The sequence below is a fragment of the Hyperolius riggenbachi genome, chromosome 3 (assembly GCF_040937935.1).
Source record: "Hyperolius riggenbachi isolate aHypRig1 chromosome 3, aHypRig1.pri, whole genome shotgun sequence".
Classification (NCBI taxonomy): Eukaryota; Metazoa; Chordata; class Amphibia; order Anura; family Hyperoliidae; genus Hyperolius; species Hyperolius riggenbachi.
In genome coordinates this window covers 511,634,231-511,658,180 of record NC_090648.1, presented here as the reverse complement: position 1 = coordinate 511,658,180, position 23,950 = coordinate 511,634,231, and the positions used below count along the sequence as shown (strand labels likewise).

Here is a 23,950-nt window from a genome sequence, read left to right as displayed (position 1 = left end):
CAGTGGATGCGGTGAGTGGCACACAAAGGGTGTGGTGGTGGCCATCTCTGTTTCATTGAGGAACCTCTTACCCTATGAAAATTGAACTTTTGCATAATGTGGGCTTGATAGCCTGAATCTGTGGACTTTTGCCTGTGAACCTATGGTCTTGACTTTTACTGGCCTCCTGTTCTCATGTCAACAAGGAGTTTACCTCTGTGATCTCATTTTACATGCAAATGCTTGGGGTTCTAGACACACCGTGAGCGCTTGCCTCTTTGAATTAAAAACAATACATACACCAAGATGAGGAGGACATGTTTCGTGGCTTAGGCCCCACTTCCTCAAGTAAATACAAAAAGAACCTATAGCAATCACCATCAACGGGCGTTCCAAGCCCGATGGTGTTTGCTATAGGTGCTTTCTGTATTGAGTTGAGGAAGAGGGACCTAACCCAGGGAATGGGTCCTCATTACCTTGTGCAATAAACCTTGTAAAGTTGTCTTCCTTGAGGTAAGCAATAATTTACCTTCTTTTTAAACTGCCCTTAAAGAGACTCCGTAACAAAAATTGCATCCTGTTTTTTATCATCCTACAAGTTCCAAAAGCTATTCTAATGTGCTCTGGCTTACTGCAGCACTTTCTACTATCACAGTCTCTGTAATAAATCAATGTATCTTTCCCCTGTCAGACTTGGCCTGTGTCTGGAAGGCTGCCAAGTTCTTCAGTGTTGTGGTTCTGCTATGAACTCCCCCTTCCAGGCCCCTCTATGCACACTGCCTGTGTATTATTTAGATTAGGGCAGCTTCTCTCTTCTCTCTTATCTTTTGCAAGCTGGATAAATCATCCTCTGAGCTGGCTGGGCTTTCACATACTGAAGAATTACAGACAAGGGCAAAGCTGTTTGCAGGAAGAAACAAGCAAACTGAAACTTCAGTGCATGAGAACAGGGGGAAAGAAACACACAAATGATCTCTTGAGATTCAAAAGGAAGGCTGTATACAGCCTGCTTGTGTATGGATGTATTTTCTATGTGTGTACATACTGTACATCAACCTACTTCCTGTTTCGGTGGCCATTTTGTTTGTTTATAAACTAACTTTTTAACCACTTCCCAACTGAGGGGTTTTACCCCCTGACCACCAGAGCAATTTTCACCTTTCAGCGCTCCTTCCATTCATTCGTCTATAATTTTATCATTACTTATCGCAATGAAATGAACTATATCTTGTTTTTTTCGCCACCAATTAGGCTTTCTTTAGGTGGGACATTATGCCAAGAATAATTTTATTCTAAATGTGTTTTAATGGGAAAATAGGAAAAAATGTGGGAAAAAATTTATTATTTTTCAGTTTTCGGCCTTTATAGTTTTTAAATAATGCATGCTACTGTAATTAAAACCCATTAAATGTATATGCCTATTTATTCCGGTTATAAAACCGTTTAAATTATGTCCCTATCACAATGTTTGCCGCCAATATTTTAGTTGGAAATAAAGGTGCATTTTTTTCAGTTTTGCGTCCATCCCTAATTACAAGCCCATAGTTTATAAAGTTAAAACAGTGTTATACCCTCTTGACATAAATATTTAAAAAGTTCAGTCCCTAAGGTAACTATTTATGTATTTTTTTTAAATTGTACATTTTTTATTTTATTTTTTTAATTACAAAAAAATAATAATTGGGGAGTGTGGGAGGTAAGGAGTAAATTTTTTGTGTAAAACAAGTTTATTTGTGTGTAAAAAATGGTTAGGGTGTAGTTTTACTATTTGGCCACAAGATGGCAACATTACCAATTTGTTTCATGCGACCTGCAAGCGTCCTTCCGGACGCTTGCAGGAAGTAGAAAGAGGCTGGGACTTTGTTATTTTTTCACAATGATCGCGCTGCTCAGCCGAGCGGCAGCAGATCATTGCGGGGCTGAGATCAACGAACGGGAATGGATTTTCCCGTTCGTTGATCTCTGGGCGAGCGGGCGGCGGCGTGTTTACTAGCGCGGGCGGCGTGTTTACGAGCGGGAGTGCGCAGAGTACGGATTTCTCCGTCCCTGGGGGTGAAAGGATGGAAAAAGGGGCGGAGAAATCCGTACGCGCGGGGGTAAAGTGGTTAAAACTGTTTTTAACCACTTTTAATGCGGCGAGGAGCGGTGAAATTGTGACAGAGGGTAATAGGAGATGTCCCCTAACGCACTGGTATGTTTACTTTTGTGCGATTTTAACAATACAGCTTCTCTTTAAATATTTTACTACAAACTGAGCACCTCCACAGCCCTGTTATAGTCTCACTATCTTTTAGAGGTTTTTATGAGTCTATTATTATGGTTCCTCCATTTATCCCATGATTCCTATAGTCTGCTCTCAGGGTTTAACCCTTTAGCAGCCAATTTATTCAGAGGCTTGCAAGTGCTCCAGGCTAATTTATTTTAGCGCTTTATTATTTCTTTGTTACATTTCCCTGCTTCTACTTAGTACTGTTGTAATGTGTGTTTATGGCCACTTGTCACTAGGGGGCAGTGTGAGGCAATAACAGAGGACTTCTGCTTTCAGTTTCTATATTTTCTTCTAGCAGAGAGACATCAAAGCATTCCAGAAATTTACAGCACAACAAGTTCTGCCATCTGAGGTCAAAAGCAATGCACTTCTCTCATATGAAATAATTCTATTGAAGCTTCTGATGGGTTAATAGATCTAAGTACTGATGGGGTCTTTAAAGAGGAACTCCAGTGAAAACATAATAAAAAAGTGCTTCATTTTTACAATAATCACGTATAAATGATTTAGTCAGTGTTTGCCCATTGTAAAGTCTTTCCTCTCCCTGATTTACATGCTGACATTTATCACATGGTGAAATCTTTACTGCTGGCAGGTGATCTCTGTGGAAAGAGATGATGATTTTTTGGCAGTTGGAAACAGCAGTTTCCCACAATGCAACAAGGCTTCCACAGTGTGATGTCAGCACCATTGTCCTGACATCAAACTGTGGGAGGGGTCTCACCACAATATCAGCCATACAGCGCCCCCTGATGGTCTATTTGTGAAAAGGAAAAGCTTTCTCACGGGAAAGGGGGTGTCAGCTACTGATTGGGATGAAGCTCAATTCTTGGTTACGGTTTCTCTTTAACATCTCAAAGGAGTTATGACAAAAAAAAAATGGTGTCAGATTGCTGAATAAACCTACAAAATCATATATATCAGTCTCTGAACGTTACATTATATTTGCACAGTTCTGATCCAGTTGAGTAACATGCCTGAAGAAGAAACTTACATTTCCGAAAGCTTGTAAGGAAATCTTGTAATTAGTCATTAAAAGTGTTTACTAAACAATTTTTTCTTTGTTTTGTCTTTGGATTTAGAGTTATCCTGATGGAATTTGACTGACTAGGGAGTAGCTATTCGATCTAAATATAGTAGCTACTTACTGGTGTATAGGACCTTGCTTTTTTCTAAATTTGCACCCTTTTACAGTGGTGGGCCAAAATTTCATATATGCGAAATTTCGCATTGAAATTCGCAATTAAGCATTGTAATCGTAATACGAAATTTCAGAGAAAATTGTAATTAAAGGGAACCAGAGACGAAGCACCCTCGTGTATTTTACCATATATATCAGTGGGAACGTTAGAGAAAACACCTACTTTGCTTTCTGTTTCATCCTGCACTGCACAGCTTGATAAGCCATGATAAAATCCCCGACTAAGCATCCAGTCTGACTTTGTTCAGGAATATTTATAGCTCAGTATGTGTTCTCTCATGTCTTTTCAAGCCCAAGCCTGCCCCCTGCTGGCTCAGCTCAGGAATCATTATAGCTGAGTCATTATAGCAAAGCCAGACTGAATGCTCAGTCTGGGATTTTATCAGGGCTGATAACAAGCAGGCTGAGCAGTGAAGGATGATACAGAGAGCAGGGTAGGTGTTTTCTCTAATGTTTCCACTGATCTATATGGTAAAATACATGAAGGTGCTTCGTCTCTGGTTCACTTTAATTTCGTTTGTTGTAGTGTTTCAAAATTTAGTGTAAATGTTCACGTAATTTTTGCGAACATTTGCATCATTTTGTGCCAACTTTAGAGGTTAATAGCAAAACCCCCACACATGCTATTGCTACCAGAATTGCTACCTATGTTAAAAAGAATAGTGGGTATAAGTCACAAAAATAATTTTTCAAAAAGACCTTGTAGTTTTTGAGAAACTCGATTTTACCCCCCCCCCCCTCGCTTAAAGAAAATACTCACCAAGCCTCCAGCAAAGTCAGTAGCCTTAATGCCGTTACCTGCCGGAGTTGCAGGTAATGGGAACTTTGCTGTGTATTCCTTGCGCATCAAAGTATTTTTCTTTTTTAGTGTAGCAGGGTATATTGAAGTTTATTCGCTTTGAATCCTTTACTTCTCCAGTCACGTCTCTTGCGGCCTGTTCTCATGTATAAACTCCTGCCCATATTTGTTTACGCCTCTTGCTTTAACCCAACTGTCTAACTCAATTCCACCACCAAATCCCTCATCAGGAGGTGACCTTTGCAAATATATAAAATCCAGCAGGCCCTGCAGCTTCCACAGCGTCTGACAGCCACGTACCACTCAGCTGGCTGAAATCTAATTAACACTTTGCCCCTCAGTCCAGACGCAAGGCCCGGGTATCAGGCTTAGCATGCCTGTTTATGCATGCAGGTGGGCAGGGACTGGCTTTTTACCGCCGCTGCCCATGCTGTTCTGATTCCATCTCTGCGCTCAGCTTCCTGAATCTGCTCTCGGAGGGGGACCCCACCTCCTCTAGAACCAATCTGCAGAGGGGCAAGGGAAGAGCTCGATGTCCCCCGCCGGGTATGGATTCAGCGACAGACCGTCTTGCAAGACACTGTGTGCGTATCTTCCAGTGTATTCACACAAACATTATTAGCGGCCTCCGTGAGAGTCCGAGGAGCTGCAGCTTTCGCCAGCGTTCTCCTAATAATTAAAATGAATTGTAGGGCTGGTGTTAATACGCCGGCATATTGTTCTGATGAGAGCGTAACCACAGAGGACTTCAGGCGCGTTACAGTATATGAAAAGCAATTACCACTTACTATATTAATGATCTCTGGTTCTTTCTCCCCACCCTGCTCCCGTGACCTAGATTAAGTAACCCGAGCAAAGAGCCAAGCTAGCACTTAGATGTTCCATTAAAATTAACATCGCAAATGTAATGCTGTCATTTTTTTAAATGTATGTTTTACTTTAAAATTTAGAGGAAAAAAAAAAACAAAAGACTCAAATTTCATCTCTGGTCTAAAACATGGAATACAGCACAAAACTAATAGGAAATAAATAAATATATATATATATTTAGTTTCCAAGTCACTGGAGGGGTTATTGACTCAAGCTTACACTTCACTCAGAAGCTAATGGATAGGGATGGTCGGAAATTCCGATTTCCCCCAATACCAATTTTTTTTATCGCGATTTTCCATTTTTCAAATTTTCAAGGAGTATTTTATTTGTCACGTTTTTGCATGAGAGAATGCAAAATTGGAGACAAAAAAATCTAAAAAATTGGATATGGGACAAAATGTAAATCGGAAAAACGGGAAATCAGTCTTGTGATTGGTCTAAATTTACTGCGGCAATCTGATTTTTGTTGAAAAATTCTGCATTCTCTGATTGGTCCTATGCTTCAGAGTTCTGTGATTGGGAAAATTATCGAGTTGCAGTAAATCGGAATTCCGAGGAATTCTGATTTCTGTTTTCCAATTTCCAGAGTTCCAATTGGAATTGCTGATGCAAAAATTCAATTCAGCAGAATCTGAATGAATGAGCATATAAATAATAAATAAATAATGCAAAAAAAAGGCTTCTGCTGTATCCAGGGGGAAGCAGAGCTCTTTCTCTGCTTTGTTTGCACACAATTAGGTAATTACAAGACAATCTGATAATATGTCTCGCAACTGGCAATGTTATCAGTTACTGCTGCCAAAATGAACCGTTTTGCCCTGTTTGTCCTACACAGCCTTCAAGACGCCTATAAGAAAAAGTTAAGTGCACAAACTCCAGCAGATTATAAAATAATGTATAATTTGGACGCTGCTAGGAACTACAAAAGTGGTGTGGTGGCTGGAGGATGGTGTAATGGTTAAGGGCTCTGCCTCTGACACAGGAGACCAGGGTTCGAATCTTGGCTCTGCCTGTTCAGTAAACCAGCACCTATTCAGTAGGAGACCATTGGCAAGTCTCCCTAACACTGCTACTGCCTATAGAGCATGCCCTAGTGGCTGCAGCTCTGGTGCTTTGAGTCCGCCAGGAGAAAAGCGTGATATAAATGTTATTTGTCTTGTCTACAAAAGGGGTTAGTGAGCATGATGTGAAGTTGCCAAGCAATATGCTAGGTGCTGTAACAGTAATTTACTTCTGGTGTCCTAAACTTAACTCTATGCTGAACCCATAAACTTGCAAACCCCAAACAAGAATGTGGGTTTGCTCACTGAGATGCATTGCAAAAAAAGAAGCCATTTTGCCTAATAATGTAATATACAGTTCAATCTGTATGCACAGTACTGCCTTATATCCTAGAGTCCACCTCTTCTAAACTACCACTTCCTGGCAGCCTGGAGAGTGCAGAGCAGAGCAGGACAGTGCTGTAAAAACTCCCAGGAGAAGAGGAAAGTAAACCTAGTAACCCTAGAAGTAAACCTAGTAGTACAAAGTCTCACTGCCTCCTGTGGGCACATGGTGTATACTGTAATCCTGGGATTCTGGGAAATGTAATCTTTTTTCTTCCTACATTGAATGTCACATGATCCTCACACCTGATGGATCTGCCTATCAGCTGTGACCAATGGGGATAGAAACCAAATGATGTGGCAACAGGAAGAAAATTGGCTCATGAAGTCGCTTAACAGCCTGATTGCTGTTAACATTTGTTTGTTTAGTTGATGTTTAGCTGGGCTTTAAAGATCCAAAAGGAAGGCTTGGAGGGTGAACGGGAAGGGACTTCCTCCTAACACTGAGGGACTTCCTCCTGACACTTTTATGCTGTTAGCCCATTCCTAGGTGTGGTTGCAACAACAAAAAAGTTTCTCATTCAGTTTGTTTTCATAGAAGGCAACCTTTGAAAATACACTTTTTCACCAAATGTTCATTCTACACACTACGGTCACCTTAACACATTTAAAGTGTGCCCGAGGTGACATGCGACATGATGAGGTACACATATGTATGTACAGTCTGAGGTATATTAAAAACTAGGCTTTGTTGCTTTTCTTCTTTGTCTGCCTGAAAGAGTTAAACATCAGGTATGCAAGTCCTCTCCAGTTGGACTATAGTGTAATCATCACTGATAAGGAATTACAGCCATAAAACTCTTGCCTGGAAGAGAAGAGCTTCTTAGTGCAAGGAGTAGATAAAAGAAGGTCAATAGTTCATATATTCTAGCTTCTGGGACACGAAAAGACTGTCATATGACACAATACAGTACAACATTGAACATACTTTTTTAGCCGATACATGAAAATTAATACCGTGGAATTCTTCAGTCATTTAAGAGTAGGAGGATGGATACAATCGTTATCTCATCATTTTATTTTCACCTTGGGTTTCCTTTAAATGCTTTTTTTTTATATCAATTTATTGCTCAATTTATAATCATTTCTGCTACCTACCTGGGGGAAATATCGCAGCCTTGTTGCATAAATGCTCCCAAGGAAAACCAGAGGCTGTTAAATATCCCGAATTCGTTCGTATGGTCTGTCGTAGAGGAGGGCTGTTCTCTCCCCTCCTCGTATTCCTCGTTGTGCCACTCGTACGGGCTGAACCGGCTCACCAGAAAGAGGACCACACTGACTCCGATGTAGGCAAACACAATACACATCCAGATCTCGTAGGCCAGAGGGTCCAGAAAGGAGAAGACGCCCGGCTTGGATTTCTGAGGCTTCTTGATCATGATGGATATCCCCAAACTCATGAAAGGCTTGGAAAAGTCGATGACTTCTTCTCGGACCAGAGTGATCGTCAACGGCGCCACCGCGAGATCCGCCCTCTGAAGGCACAGAAACAAACAGAAGAAGCGTTATGTTAGTAAGGAGAGATAAAGCATGAGACAAACAGATGAGGAGAGATAAATTATGAGTTAAGTCAATGAAGGAGAAATGCATTGTGAGTTAAATAAAGTAAGATAATTCAGGGGGAGCAGCCTCTACAGCCACAGGAGAGGGAAGGGGAGCAGCCTCTACAGCCACAGGAGAGGAGAGGGGAGCAGCCTCTACAGCCACAGGAGAGAGGGGAGGGGAGCAGCCCCTACAGCCACAGGAGAGGGGAGGGGAGCAGCCTCTACAGCCACAGGAGAGGGGAGGGGAGCAGCCCCTACAGCCACAGGAGAGGGAAGGGGAGCAGCCTCTACAGCCACAGGAGAGGGGAGCAGCCCCTACAGCCACAGGAGAGGGGAGGGGAGCAGCCCCTACAGCCACAGGAGAGGGAAGGGGAGCAGCCCCTACAGCCACAGGAGAGGGGAGGGGAGCAGCCTCTACAGCCACAGGAGAGGAGAGGGGAGCAGCCTCTACAGCCACAGGAGAGAGGGGAGGGGAGCAGCCCCTACAGCCACAGGAGAGGGGAGGGGAGCAGCCTCTACAGCCACAGGAGAGGAGAGGGGAGCAGCCTCTACAGCCACAGGAGAGAGGGGAGGGAAGCAGCCCCTACAGCCACAGGAGAGGGGAGGGGAGCAGCCTCTACAGCCACAGGAGAGGGGAGGGGAGCAGCCCCTACCGCCACAGGAGAGGAGAGGGGAGCAGCCTCTACAGCCACAGGAGAGAGGGGAGGGGAGCAGCCTCTACAGCCACAGGAGAGAGGGAAGGGGAGCAGCCCCTACAGCCACAGGAGAGGGGAGGGGAGCAGCCCCTACAGCCACAGGAGAGGGGAGGGGAGCAGCCCCTACAGCCACAGGAGAGGGGAGGGGAGCAGCCTCTACAGCCACAGGAGAGGGAAAGGGAGCAGCCTCTACAGCCACAGGAGAGGGGAGGGGAGCAGCCCCTACAGCCACAGGAGAGGGGAGGGGAGCAGCCTCTACAGCCACAGGAGAGGGAAGGGGAGCAGCCCCTACAGCCACAGGAGAGGGGAGGTGAGCAGCCCCTACAGCCACAGGAGAGGGGAGCAGCCCCTACAGCCACAGGAGAGGGGAGCAGCCCCTACAGCCACAGGAGAGGGGAGCAGCCCGCCCCCCTACAGCCACAGGAGAGAGGGGAGGGGAGCAGCCCCTACAGCCACAGGAGAGGGGAGGGGAGCAGCCTCTACAGCCACAGGAGAGGGAAGGGGAGCAGCCCCTACAGCCACAGGAGAGAGGGGAGGGGAGCAGCCTCTACAGCCACAGGAGAGAGGGGAGGGGAGCAGCCTCTACAGCCACAGGAGAGGGGAGGGGAGCAGCCTCTACAGCCACAGGAGAGGGGAGGGGAGCAGCCCCTACAGCCACAGGAGAGGGGAGGGGAGCAGCCCCTACAGCCACAGGAGAGGAGAGGGGAGCAGCCCCTACAGCCACAGGAGAGGGGAGGGGAGCAGCCCCTACAGCCACAGGAGAGGGGAGGGGAGCAGCCCCTACAGCCACAGGAGAGGGGAGGGGAGCAGCCTCTACAGCCACAGGAGAGAGGGGAGGGGAGCAGCCTCTACAGCCACAGGAGAGGGAAGGGGAGCAGCCCCTACAGCCACAGGAGAGGGGAGGTGAGCAGCCTCTACAGCCACAGGAGAGGGGAGGGGAGCAGCCTCTACAGCCACAGGAGAGAGGGGAGGGGAGCAGCCCCTACAGCCACAGGAGAGGGGAGGGGAGCAGCCCCTACCGCCACAGGAGAGGAGAGGGGAGCAGCCTCTACAGCCACAGGAGAGGGGAGGGGAGCAGCCTCTACAGCCACAGGAGAGAGGGGAGGGGAGCAGCCCCTACAGCCACAGGAGAGGGGAGGGGAGCAGCCCCTACAGCCACAGGAGAGGGGAGGGGAGCAGCCCCTACAGCCACAGGAGAGGGGAGGGGAGCAGCCTCTACAGCCACAGGAGAGAGGGGAGGGGAGCAGCCTCTACAGCCACAGGAGAGGGAAGGGGAGCAGCCCCTACAGCCACAGGAGAGGGGAGTTGAGCAGCCTCTACAGCCACAGGAGAGGGGAGGGGAGCAGCCTCTACAGCCACAGGAGAGAGGGGAGGGGAGCAGCCCCTACAGCCACAGGAGAGGGGAGGGGAGCAGCCCCTACCGCCACAGGAGAGGAGAGGGGAGCAGCCTCTACAGCCACAGGAGAGGGGAGGGGAGCAGCCCCTACAGCCACAGGAGAGGGGAGGGGAGCAGCCCCTACAGCCAGAGGAGAGGGGAGGGGAGCAGCCCCTACAGCCACAGGAGAGGGGAGGGGAGCAGCCCCTACAACCACAGGAGAGGGGAGCAGCCCGCCCCCCTACAGCCACAGGAGAGGGGAATGGAGCAGCCCCTACAGCCACAGGAGAGGGGAGGGGAGCAGCCCCTACAGCCACAGGAGAGGGGAGGGGAGCAGCCCCTACAGCCACAGGAGAGGGGAGCAGCCCCTACAGCATTGTGGGAAATACCGGTAGCTGTTTACAGCTATTTCCAACTGCCAAAACAGCATACAGCAGCTACATCACTTGCCAGCAGTAAAAATGTCACCATGTGATAAATGTCAAAATATAAATCAGGGATTTAAAAGATTTTACAATGGGCAAACACTGACTAAATCATTTATACATAATTATTGTAAAAATGCTTTTTTTTTATTACATTATTTTCACTGGAGTTTCTCTTTAAAGTGAATCTAGAGTCGAAGCACCCTCATGTATTTTACCATATAGATCAGTGGGAACATTAGAGAAAACACCTACCCTGCTCTCTGTTTCATCCTTCACTGCTCAGCCTGCTCATCAGCCCTGATAAAATCCCCCACTGAGCATTCAGCCTGGCTTTGCTCAGGAATCATTATAGCCGAATCATTATAGCAGAGCCAGAAGAGGGCAGGCTTGGGCTTGAAAAGACATCAGAGAAGACAGACTCAGCTATAATGATTCCTTAGCAAAGCCAGACTGAATGCTCAGTCTGGGATTTTATCAGGGCTGATAACAAGCAGACTGAGCAGTGAAGAATGAAACAGAGAGCAGGGTAGGTGTTTTCTCTAATGTTCCCCCTGATTATATATGGTAACATACACAAGGGTGCTTCATCTCTGGTTCACTTTAAGCCGGCTGCAGTTTGGAAATGGAAAGATAATTCTTAATGAGATTAAACTGAAAAAAAATAAAATAAAAAAAAGATTTTTGCACCCGCCATTTATGAAAGCAAAATGTCCTTTTAAAGCAATATATTTTTTTATTTTATTTTTTTTTAGCACAGATTCCCGTGCAATCCCCCTTGAAATTAAACAAGCATGACCCAGTGTCCTAAAACTGTCAGAATTCTAATCAGGGAAAGCACTTTTGAGATCTAATGATTCCTAATTATTTAGATTCATTAAACCAATTTATATCTGTACACCAAAGGGCAAGCTGAGCAATTCACAAGGAGGAAGAAAAAAAAAATGAAAATCTACATTACCCTTAAGGCTGACTGTCAAAGGCAAGTGCAGAAATCCTGCAACCACCGCGGCAGAGCATGTGAGATGGGGAAAGGTTACCAAAATGGCTGCAGGCCGCCACCCAAGAACCATAGAGGGGTTGCCATGGTTACCGGCTCCCATCGAGGCTGGTGAATCAACAACATGTCCACAGCCGTAGGGGGGCAGCAGGAGAAATAGTGGAGAGGGAGAGGAGGGAGGCGCTCGGCAGACTTTGGGAAGAGAGTAGATAGTCATCAGTCATGCTGTGCTGTATAAACTCCAATTCCTTCTGTAAACCGAATTAATAAATAACGTGCAAAGCTTTTCTTCTTCCCTATTGCAGCACGGCATCAAATGAAGCCTAACCAATGCCCTGCCATAGGGTGAGGCTAGGGCAGGCATGGACAAACTCGGCCCTCCAGCTGTTACGGAACTACAAGTCCCACAATGCATTTGCCTTTATAAGTCATGACTGTGGCTGTCAGACTCCTGCAATGCATTGTGGGACTTGTAGTTCCATACCAGATGGAGGGCCAAGTTTGCCCATGCCTGGAGGGGAACTAGGGGGCACATATAGGCCCGGGGAGGCCTACAGAAAGAGGAACTGTAACCCAGGAGTGAACTTTATCCCTATCAGAGGATACGCCTTTACTAGGAGAAATCTATTCCTTTTCTCAAACGGATCATCAGGTGCAGCTGATTTTATGGTGAGACCCCTCCCACAGTGTGATGTCAGGACCATGGCAGTTAAAGAAAACCTGTAACCCCTGGGGGTTACTCTCCTCCAATAGGGGAATCCTACGGATCCTATCGAGGCTTTCCCCGTCCTCCTGTCTCATGGCGGTCTCGCTGTGCCCCTCCGAACAGCGGAGATGTAAATAATTACCTTCCCGGCTCCAGCGCAGGCGCAGTATTGGCTATCTGCTCGTAGATAGGTAGAAATAGCCGATCGCTGTCGGGCCGCTCTACTGCGCAGGCGCACGTCTCCTGCAAGTCTCCTGCACCTGCATAGTAGAGCAGACCCGACAGAGATCAGCTATTTTCACCTATCTCTGTGCTGAGAGCTGCAACAGCGCCCCCGCTGGAGCCAGGGAAGGTAAATAAATCAGCGCTTATCGAGCCAGGATTTCGGGAGACTTTGGAGGAGCCAGCGCTGGACTGCCTGCAGCTACAGGGGAGGGGGAAGCCTCATTGGGAGCCTGAGGCTTCCCCTCACGAGTTGAGTACCCCCCAGGGGAACTTTTTTTTGTTACAGGTTCTCTTTAAAGAGAACCTGTCATGAAAATCTTAAAATTTAACACATACAAATAAGAAGTACATTTCTCCCAGAGTAAAATGAGCCATAAATTACTTTTCTCCTATGTTGCTGTCACTTACAGTAGGTAGTAGAAATCTGACATTACCGACAGGTTTTGGGTTAGTCCATCTCTTCATGGGGGATTCTCAGCATGGCTTTTATTCTTTGTAAAGTCACTCCCTGAAAAAGAATTATACAAAGATGCTGGCCCGCCTCCCTACTCGCTGCACAGTTTTTTGACAGTTGGGCGGAGCAACTACCATTCACTAAGTGCTTTTAAAAATAATGAAAACCCTGAGAACCCCCCATGAGAAGATGGGCTAGTCCAAAACCTGTCGGTTCGGACAGCAAAATAAGAGAAAGGTAATTTATGGCTCATTTAACTCTGGTAAAAACGTACTTCTTATATGTCTGTTTGCATGTATTTTAAATTTTAAGATTTTCGCGACAGAAGTCCTTTAAAGGACCACTCTCGCAAAAAAAAAAAAAAAAGTAGGCAGTCAAAATCTGACAAAACCAATAGGTTTTGGACTAGTCCTTCTCCTCATGGGGGATTCTCTGGGTTTTCTTTGTTTTCAACAGCATTTCCTGAACAGCAGTTGCAAAGTCTAACTGACAAAATACTGTGCCTAGGGAGTAGGGAGGCCGGCTGGTATCCTACTATTTTGGCAGTTAAACTGCTGTTCTGGAAATGCTGTTGAAAAAAAAAGAAAACCCAGAGAATCCCCCATGAGGAGAAGGATTGGTCCAAAAGCTGTTTCTGTGATTGGAACTGCCTACTTGTTTCGTGGTGGTGGTCCTTTACTGAAATTTTGGTTTTGAAAGTATAATCCCATTTACAAGTGTAACTAATCTAAAAATTCCCCACTGCACCCATAAGTTAGCTACAGACAGAGCCGGGACAAGGTCCTCCAGCACCCAAGGCTGAGACAGCAAAGTGCGCCCCTCCATCCCTCCCACCCCAGCCGTCACACACTGATTGCTATTAGACTAAGAGGTCCACAGGGCCCACAACCTCCCCAACACCTTAATATCTAGTTATCTGGCTTGCAGTCACTGCTATGTATCCCCTTTTCTTATTTCTTTCTGCTTCATACACGATTAGGAATGACAGCTGAATGAATTGTGCGCCCCCTCCTACACTGCGCCCTGAGGCTGGAGCCTCTCCAGCCTATGCCTCGGCCCGGCCCTGGCTACAGACAATAATCTGCTAGATAGTTACTGGAAAGTGTAAAGTAAGGTGGGACTCTGGGTGCTCCTAAGAGAAGCACACCTGAGGTACAGCTGTGCACAAATGTGACATGCCGCGGTTCTCTGCCGCCGGGTAACACCGCCACATATAAAGCGCTGACACACGCGTGGTGTTACAAATGCTGCTAAATGGCTGCATTCTTATTGCACCCGACTGGCGTTTGCGGGGCGACAGACCGAGCACTAAACTGTCCGACAAGCCTCTCGTCTGAAAGAGGCCCCATAAAGGCTTGGAATCAGGGCCGGAGCTACCATAGGAAAAAATGGGCAATTGCCCCAGGGCCCCAGAGCCTGTCGGGGTCCCCGAGGTGTTCCTCCCCATCTTAGCTGTTGCTCCCCAGGGACTCTGCAGAGACTGTTAAGTTGGGAGGTGATTGGGGGAGGGTCAGCAGCCAGCTCAGGGGCCCAGGAGGGAAATTTGGCTGCAACAAAGGGCCTCTAATGACGCTTTTTGGTCGGGGGCTGTCTGTTGGGGGCCCCCAGGCTAATTTTGCCCTAGGGCCCAATTGTTACTTGCACCGGCCCTGCTTGGAATAGCTCCATTTATTATTATTATAATTTACTATTTTCTATTTATATTACTCTGACATTTTCTGCAGCTCTGTACAGAGTATATTATCTTGTTGTCACTAACTGACCCTCAGATCGGCTCACAACCTAATCCCCGCCATAGTCATTTATGTATGTGTAGTGTATATATGTATGTATTGTAGTCTGGTGCCAATTTAGGGGGAAGCCAATTAACTTATCTGTATGTTTTTGGGGTGTGGGAGGAAACCAGAGTGCGCGGAGGAAACCCATGCAGACACAGGGGGAACATGCAAACTCCTTGCAGATAGTGAGAGAACATACATACTCCATGCAAATAGTTCCCTGGCTGGGATTCACACCGGAGACCCAGCAGCACGCCACTGTGCTGCGCATTGATGAAGAGTTTTTGGATTACAAATGACAGCATAAAGGGAGGGGGGACACCAAGAGCCCAATAGTGTGATATTGTATAGATGATAATTAATAATGAGTAATATAACAATTTAATACTCACAAACCAGGGTTACCATTAGGCAACCACTGTGAAGGCAGGTGGGGAGATTAACCTGACCCCATTTAGGATTAAAAGTCGCTCTCTGTAGATGGGAAGAAGATGGGTACAACCCTCCACCAAGGGTGGACTTAGCAATATGTAGAAGCTTTCCAGAGGCGCCAATAGAATAAAAGTCACTTAAACGAGCTTAAAACCGATGGGGCAGTGGTGGGCCTATCCCATCCATGCAGACAAAGCAAACAAAGGAAGGACTGTGGCATCAACAGTCAAACAACAATTTATTTATACTCCACAGTAAAAATAGGCAACACGTTTCACGGGCTCAATCCCGCTTCATCAGGCCAATCAAAAAGGAGCATACAGCTTATCAGCATCAACAGAGGCGCTAAGTGTGGTTTTGATGCTGATAAGCTGTATGCTCCTTTTTGATAGGCCTGATGAAGCGGGATTGAGCCCGTGAAACGCGTTGCCTATTTTTACTGTGGAGTATAAATAAATTGTTGGTTGACTGTTGATGCCACAGTCCTTCCTTTGTTTGCTTTGTCTGCATGGATGGGATAGGCCCACCACTGCCCCTTCGGTTTTAAGCTCGTTTAAGTGATTTTTATTCTATTGGCGCCTCTGGAAAGCTTCTACATACAAATGACAGCATGTACTTTCTGAGCTGTGCGTTCATTTGTTCATTTCTGTTTCGCCCATCCTTGTATTACAGACTTTGTTTTGCTCCTGGGTTGCAGGAGACAGGTGCGGTATTCTGATCATGTCCGCTGGTGAGCTCATGCTGGGAACATTCTCATACTCGGGTGATCTCATGCTGCGCTCGCTGTCTGTGGAGTCTGGCTAGGACTGTATGATGATCACGTCCGGTGGGCAAGGTCACGTTGGGAGACTCATAGCGCCATTCACTGAACGGTGATAAAACAGCAGCCATTACCTGTCTGCTTCTCAAGCTCTTATCACGCTCCTGAAATATCACTTGATGGGCTAATGTGACCGATGGGAAGATGCGTAGCTGTTATCTGAGCGATACATTACCTCTTAAAGGGAACCTGTAATGAGAGATGTAGGGAGGCTGCGTTATTTTTTTCCTTTTAACTACCCAACAACGCTAATGGGTGTGAACGCGGCGGCAGCCCCAGGACCGACTAACGCCAAATGGCGCCAAGTCCTGAAGCTGCAGTTTCCCAGGGAACGTCCGCACGCATGCGCAATCGTTCCCTGCCTGTTCTGCTAGCCGCCAATTGCGGCTAGCAGGCTGTTTGTAAACGAGGAAAGAAATCCCCTTTGTTTACATCCGTACAGCGCTGCGGTCTCCGGCAGCGCTGCATGAGATCGGCAATCCCCGGCCTCTGATTGGCCGGACAGCACCGTCCTCTCAAAGGCTGATGCCTAAGAGAGGTGGAGAGCAGGATGGATCGCTGCCCTGCTCAATTCTGAGCACCGAGGGGAGGAGGGAAGGGAGGAGGGAGGGAGAAACAGGCTGTTAAAAAAACAAAAAAAAACAAAAAAAACAACGGCCACAGCGATCGGACCCCTCAGGCGGCATGTCCCCTTAGGGACAGAAAAAAGAGGGGAGTCCGATCGCTGGGCTCCATAGCTGGGCTGTGCAGCTGAGCAAAAAAGAGCCTGGTCGGTAGGGGGGTTTAACACTGCGGTCCTCAAGTGGTTAAAAAATACCAGTTGCCTGGTTGTCCTGCTGATCTCTTTGGTAGCAGTAGTGTCTGAATCACACCTGAAACAAGCATGCAGCTAATCCAGTCAGATTTTTGTCAGAAACACCCGATCTGCATGCTCGTTCAGGGATTATTAGAGGCAGAGGGTCAGCAGGGCAGCCAGGTAACTGGTATTGTTTAAAAGGAAATAAATATGGCAGCCTTGTCCCTCTCAGTTCAGGTGTCCTATAAGTAGGAAATTTCCAACCATCACCAAAAACCATGGTCAATACACACATCTAATGCAAGTCCATGGCATCGCATAGATGTATGCATTGTTTTAATAAATAGTAATAGTTAATAAATAGTCTAGAAAGCTATAAAGAGGACCTGTAGTGAAAATAACATCATACAATTGCTTATTTTTTTTTACAATATTCATATAACCCCCCTCCCCCCCCCACACCTAGCAGAAGAGGCCACATTGGAGTAAAGAACACCAGAATATGGGATTCCAGGTCATATTCTAATATTTAAGCAAAATGTTATATATTTTTCATTTAAGGTTTACATTAACATTATTTATTTTCATCGATAACATGCATTATAAAGGCTGATATATCATAACAGGATAAAGAAGCTTGTTTTGACTTAATTAAAAATACTACAGTGAACGAGCGTCTTGAAAATGTCACAGATGTGTATTGATCATCAATAAACTGCTCTCAGTGGGACAGACTATTTTTTATCATCAGTCTATAATCTCCTTCATTAGGGAATGTCAAAGAAATCACTGGCAAAACACCTGGTCAGGATCCCAGACACTGACCACTTCTTGTGCAACAGAGTGTCTGCGCTATAAGCTGCAATCTTCTCACACGGATTTAGACTGTGCCTTCTCCCTTACACACACAACAGTGGGAATGATGCAATCGAGGAATCAGTAGTGGCTCCACCCACAGTTCCTGGACACACTAAGTTTCCAGTCATGTGATCCAAATTTCAAGATGAGCTCTAAAGCTACAATAACCTCATTTCAGACAATAAAGGAACATTTGCGCCCGCTGATTACAAAACTGCTAGATGATATTATTAATAGCCATCAGCACCCTCTCATGTTTCATCTTTACGTACCCCATACACCAGCTCCCCCACCATTCCGTTCCAGGCTTTCATGTCCGAGTCGCGGGCTCCGTACTTTCCATCCTTCACGATCTCCAGCTTGTACTTGAATCCAACGTGTTTGGCGATTTCCTGAGCCAGCTCCACGCAGTAGCCCTCAAACTTGTCGTTGCCTTCAAACTCATCAGCGTTTTTTTTCAACATGACGTACGGCGCCTCCTAAGGGTGGAAAAGATACGATGAGAACAGTTCAGCTAGATGTTGTTTGGTAAACGCGACTAGAGAGGTTTATTCCCATTCCGCAGAGCTGAAATTTCCACATTGGAAATTCAATTTACAACGCAGCAACTTTTGCCCAATCACAGAATTTGGAAGCATTGGTCCAGCAGGTGAATGCAGAATTGTTCCACAAAAGTCGGTTTACCGCGGTCATTTTAGACCAATCACAAGACGTGGAAAATACCATCAAGTGTTGTGATTGGCCTAAAATTTCCGCTGTATTCTGATCACCGTGGTAAAATTTTGCATTCTCTGATTGGTCCAATACAACTCGAGTCAACTTGGAAGTATTTAGCCAATCAGAGAAACAAAAAAAAATGACAAAAAAAGGACTTATTGGAAACTGGGAAAACAGAAATCAGAAAAAGGGAAAATCGGAATTTTCATGGACTAAAGGTGGCCACTAACGTTCGAGCGATCAGAAATTCTGATCAGAAGAAAAATCGTTCACTACACTATCAATAAACCAATCTTTGCTTCCTCTCTATCACAACCAATCAAGAAAATCCAAATTTTGGTTTGACAAAAATCCAATCGGACGACTATTTTTTATAATCGTACATAATCAATTGTGCCCATCAACTGAGATTATTTTCAACCAATCCGATGAGAATTTCTGATCGCTCGAATGATTTTTCACTAGAAATTGGACCGTTAGTGGCCAGCTTAAGAAATCGTCATTTCAGACCATCCCTAAACATAACATGTGCAATCTTTTGAGACTGGTCATCCAATCATATAAGCCATACCAGCCCCTTGTGAAAGAGAAAAAAAGTTAAAAGCAAGGCAGCAAAATCGTTAAATACTGTATGTTTGCATAAAAGGAGAAATAACTTTCCGTTACAAGAAAACAAAAGAGAATTGGACCAATGCCATTACCTTCCGTTACAAGAAGACAAAAGAGAATTGGACCAATACCATTACCTTCCGTTACAAGAAGACAAAAGAGAATTGGACCAATACCATTACCTTCCCTTACAAGAAGACAAAAGAGAATTGGACCAATACCATTACCTTCCATTACAAGAGGACAAAAGAGAATTGGACCAATACCATTACCTTCCGTTACAAGAAGACAAAAGACGATTGGACCAATACCATTACCTTCCGTTACAAGAGGACAAAAGAGAATTGGACCAATACCATTACCTTCCGTTACAAGAAGACAAAAGAGAATTGGACCAATACCATTACCTTCCGTTACAAGAAGACAAAAGAGAATTGGACCAATACTATTACCTTCCGTTACAAGAAGACAAAAGAGGATTGGACCAATACCATTACCTTCCGTTACAAGAAGACAAAAGAGAATTGGACCAATACCATTACCTTCCGTTACAAGAAGACAAAAGAGAATTGGACCAATACCATTACCTTCCGTTACAAGAAGACAAAAGAGAATTGGACCAATACCATTACCTTCCCTTACAAGAAGACAAAAGAGAATTGGACCAATACCATTACCTTCCATTACAAGAGGACAAAAGAGAATTGGACCAATACCATTACCTTCCGTTACAAGAAGACAAAAGACGATTGGACCAATACCATTACCTTCCGTTACAAGAAGACAAAAGAGAATTGGACCAATACCATTACCTTCCGTTACAAGAAGACAAAAGAGGATTGGACCAATACCATTACCTTCCGTTACAAGAAGACAAAAGAGAATTGGACCAATACCATTACCTTCCGTTACAAGAAGACAAAAGAGAATTGGACCAATACCATTACCTTCCGTTACAAGAAGACAAAAGAGAATTGGACCAATACCATTACCTTTCGTTACAAGAAGACAAAATTATAGTTCTTACATAGGAACATGACTTGAGTACAAGCAGCCTTTCATTCCCGCCTTCTGAAATATAACACTAAACTGTGTCCTGGGGAAGTTTCATTTATGTTTTTTTGGGGAGTTGCAGCAAATCACTGACTTTTCTTTCATATTTTTTTTTAACTTGCTTCTTTTATTTTAGGAAAAAAAGAAAATCCCTGGAGCTTTCTGATGTCATTACCTCTTTGTCAGAAGATATAAATCAAGCGGAGACATTAGTAATAACCACAGCGATCCATCTTTGGGCATTTGGGCAGAAGCAATCCATACTGGCTAAGTGATGCTATCTTACAACACGAAGCAGGAGGGAGAGACACATTCATCTGAATGAGCTGTCTGTGCTGGGAGCAGACATACTGGAGTCTACTCCTGGCTAACCGGATGCTCCTCTCTGTGCTCCTATGTTACCCATTCTCCTGCTGAACCTCGAGAAAGCTAAAGTCATGCGCCCGGCCGATGTACAGGAGGCGCTGACAGGCGGAGAATTCACCTCCTTCCTTGTGAAAGAGTCCTAAATGCCAGCAAAGTCCTACGAGGGCAGCTGGACTTTATTTTGGGTTAAAAAGGACATGAACTCTTGCACAGGACAGGAGGAAAACAGAGAAATGCACCCTGTATTTATTTAGAGAGTTTAGCCTGTCTAATTTCCCCTCATCTGTGACTAATCACAAGTGTAATTTGATCTCTCATCTGTGTCCACTGGCTGCCTCAGGCAGAGCGGCTAATTTGTAAACACTGCAGCTGTAACAAAGAAATGTTTTTTTTAATTTAACGGTTATTATGCTGTTGTTTATTTTCAAGAGCAGAGACGAAGTTCTGAGTTCAGTTCCGCTTTATTTAACCTCTGTGTCATTGATAGCAGGTGTCTACCTACCCAAAAATAGCAAATTATCTCATTAAATCAAAAAAAGGCTTCTCCACCTTGCCACTCAACTTGTATGTTGTTAGCTGAGCACACACACAATCGACATCCATCGGGTATCGGGAAACGATCCCTCGGGCGACCTTCAGGGGAACGATGCTGTGCAGACACAACCCTAGCCTTGGGGCTAGCCATGTGTTCTGTTGCTATGGAGGGGGGCAGAGGGGTGGTGATTGGCGCACGATGGAGTGGTTTCTATCAGTCGGGGGAAGGGGGTGGATTGGTCATGCTCGGGCACAAGCTAGATTGTTTGGCAACTGCTGTACACACATAAATAAGGGTCATCGACTGAAACGGTTGTTATTGGCTGCTTCAGCTGACGTTATTGCATGTGTGTTTAGTGTTTGCCTCCAGGGGCCACACCGCCAAAAACGGGCCTTCGGGAATTACCGCGTTAATACGCGGTAATCCCCTTCTGGCTGAAAGCCACACAGGAAGTGACACTCGCTTGCGCTCACTTCCTGTTTTGGAAATACAGAAGTGCAAGGAAGCTTATAGTAAAAATATGTTTCCGGGCATATGCACCGCAACAACCCTGCATAGCCATAGACGTACATGATTTCCGGTCCGCCGCACATCGCCACAGAACAGTAGTAACGTACATCAGTCCTTGTGTCGGGGATGCGCGAAACTGTCACTTCCGTCACATCGCACCGCGTAAGTATGAACGGCCCCGTAGACTTTCATTGGGCTGCGGTGGGGTGCAGTAAATTAACAGCAACGCCCCGGCCCAGTGTGAAACCACCCAGAGTGTTTGTGGTTGTGTGCACAGCAAGAGCGTACACACAGTCTGTGTATGTGTGCCTGTTTGTATATACAGTACAGCAAGCAAGTACAGTGTGTGTATGTACAGTGCGTATACAGCAAGTGTGTTTCTGTGTAAAATAGAGGGGGGGGGGGGTGTGATGCTGTTTTTTTCCCCCTTCTATTAATAAAAAATAGATCTGCCACTGATGTGATGTTTTTACCCAGCATTAGTGGGGACTGAACCCGGTTAAATTGCAGCTTTTCTGAAGGCCGGAGACTTGCCAGCACTACACGATGAGAAAACGAGAGACGCAAACAAACAGTTGTAAAGGCTTCTCCAGCCTCCTTACCATAATGGTGGTGACGATGTACGTCCTGTTCTGGACCCCAATGGACTCATTTCCTGCTTGGGCATCGGTGGCTAATGGGATCAGTTTATCATCTTCATTCCACGTAGCAATCTGTTAATTAGAGAAGATATGTTATTGTCAATGAACCTTTCTCTACATTCTGTTCTGCCCCATTTCACTTTACACTCTTTTCCCGAGATTGCGAGTCATTACCATCTTCTGAGCCTACAATTTGCCGAACAGGTAAGAATGGAAATCGTGTCACTGATTGATGGTATTGTGCCGTAAAAAAGCATCTCCTCCGCCGCTATACAATGGCGTAATCGCAGTAATAGCGCGGTGTGCTACGTGTGGGCGTCTTATACTGGAGAATCTCAAACGGTCGGTAAATCACCACTGTTACCGGATGCCAGAGATTGTTATTGAGAGTTTAGACTTCATGTTTAGGAATGATTGTGTAGATAGGCGACACTTCTTCATAATATGGGGACTGAAAAGTATTTCAGTGCGTCAGTTTTACCCTTCTAAGGAAACCAGAAGCAGCCAGGGGCTAACCGAGGATTTACAAGGGGGCAATTCCTGAAAGCATAGCTCCCTACTGTCCCTCTTTCGGAGGGACAGTCCCTCTTTGGGAGCCCTGTCCCTCTGTCCCTCTTTCAGGACTTTCTCCCTCTTTCAATGCAAATATATATATTTCTATACTGAAAAAGGTGTTTGATTGACTCCAAACTTTATTCCCATCCTTTAAATTGATATATTACTAATTTTAAAATGTTACTATGAAGGAAAATTAACCAGGAATCAGATAGGAAGGACCAGTGTGGTTTGAATTATAAAAACATTTTTCTTATGAAATCTTTATCATATGCGTGACTAGGGGTGTGATGGGGGCGTGATCAGGGGTGTAATTGGGGGTGTGGCAGGGGCGTGGCTTAAGTGTCCCTCTTTCACATCTCAAAAAGTTGGGAGGTATGCTGAAAGGTCTATCTCAGCCACACACAATATAGTAATACTAATGCTAGAGAACAGTCATGCCCAGGAAGTATTCTGCTACCTTATCCATCCAGACCCCCCTCAGTGCTTAAAGGGAAGGTTCAGAGACTATCCGAAAAAAATAAAAATCCCCATCCACTTACCTGGGGCTTCCTCCAGCCCGTGGCAGGCAGGAGGTGCCCTCGGCGCCGCTCCGCAGGCTCCCGGTGGTCTCCGGTGGCGCGCCCGACCTGGCCAGGCCGGCGGCCAGGTCGGGCTCTTCTGCGCTCCAAGGCCCGGCACTTCTGCGTCCCACGCCGGCACGCTGACGTCATCGGACGTCCTCCGGGCTGTACTGCGCAGGCGCAGTAGTTCTGCGCAGTACAGCCCGGAGGACGTCCGATGACGTCAGCGCGCCGGCGTGGGACGCAGAAGTGCCGGGCCTTGGAGCGCAGAAGGCTGGAGGAAGCCCCAGGTAAGTGGATGGGGATTTTTATTTTTTTCAGATAGTCCCTGAACCTTCCCTTTAACTCCTATCGTGTGCATGAAAAAAGGGCACCAAGAGACAAAAGGCGCGGCTGGATAACAAAATGGTGAATTTGTGCGTAATTACGAATGATTATACAAAGTTAATTGAATTACGAATTTGAAATTACATACAGGCGTAATTGCAAAAATGTACGTGTAATTTAATCGTATTTATCAGATTATGAGCATCCCTAGCACTCGTACAGGAAGTCTAGTGCTGCCACGTAATCTATCGCACAGGCTCTTGTCAGATGGGTTCCGTGGGGTTACAGTGGGGACCAGGAGGACGTGGGAATCCTCAGCATGATCCAGGAGCTTCTCTATCCTTAGGTAAGTTACATTGTTTTGTTTTAATACTGCCTCAAATACACTTAAAGTGGGATTGTCAGTCATAAAATCTAATTCCATTTACCCACTGCTCTGTGTTTATTATGTAGTCTGCAG

The 23,950-nt window shown here is 45.7% G+C and overlaps 1 protein-coding gene across 4 annotated transcripts in view; it reads right to left on the bottom strand.

The window, feature by feature from the left end:
- The window catches only part of GRIA1 (glutamate ionotropic receptor AMPA type subunit 1), a 468,260-nt gene that overhangs the window by 54,970 nt on the left and 389,340 nt on the right, over nt 1-23,950 (bottom strand). For all 4 annotated transcript variants that reach the window (XM_068278380.1, XM_068278381.1, XM_068278382.1 and 1 more), the window contains exons 9-11: nt 22,007-22,117; nt 17,887-18,093; nt 7,605-7,981 (exon numbers count right to left, since the gene is read on the bottom strand). In XM_068278380.1, coding sequence (XP_068134481.1) covers nt 7,605-7,981; nt 17,887-18,093; nt 22,007-22,117 — 695 coding nt within the window. The remainder of the gene's footprint in view (nt 1-7,604; nt 7,982-17,886; nt 18,094-22,006; nt 22,118-23,950) is intronic.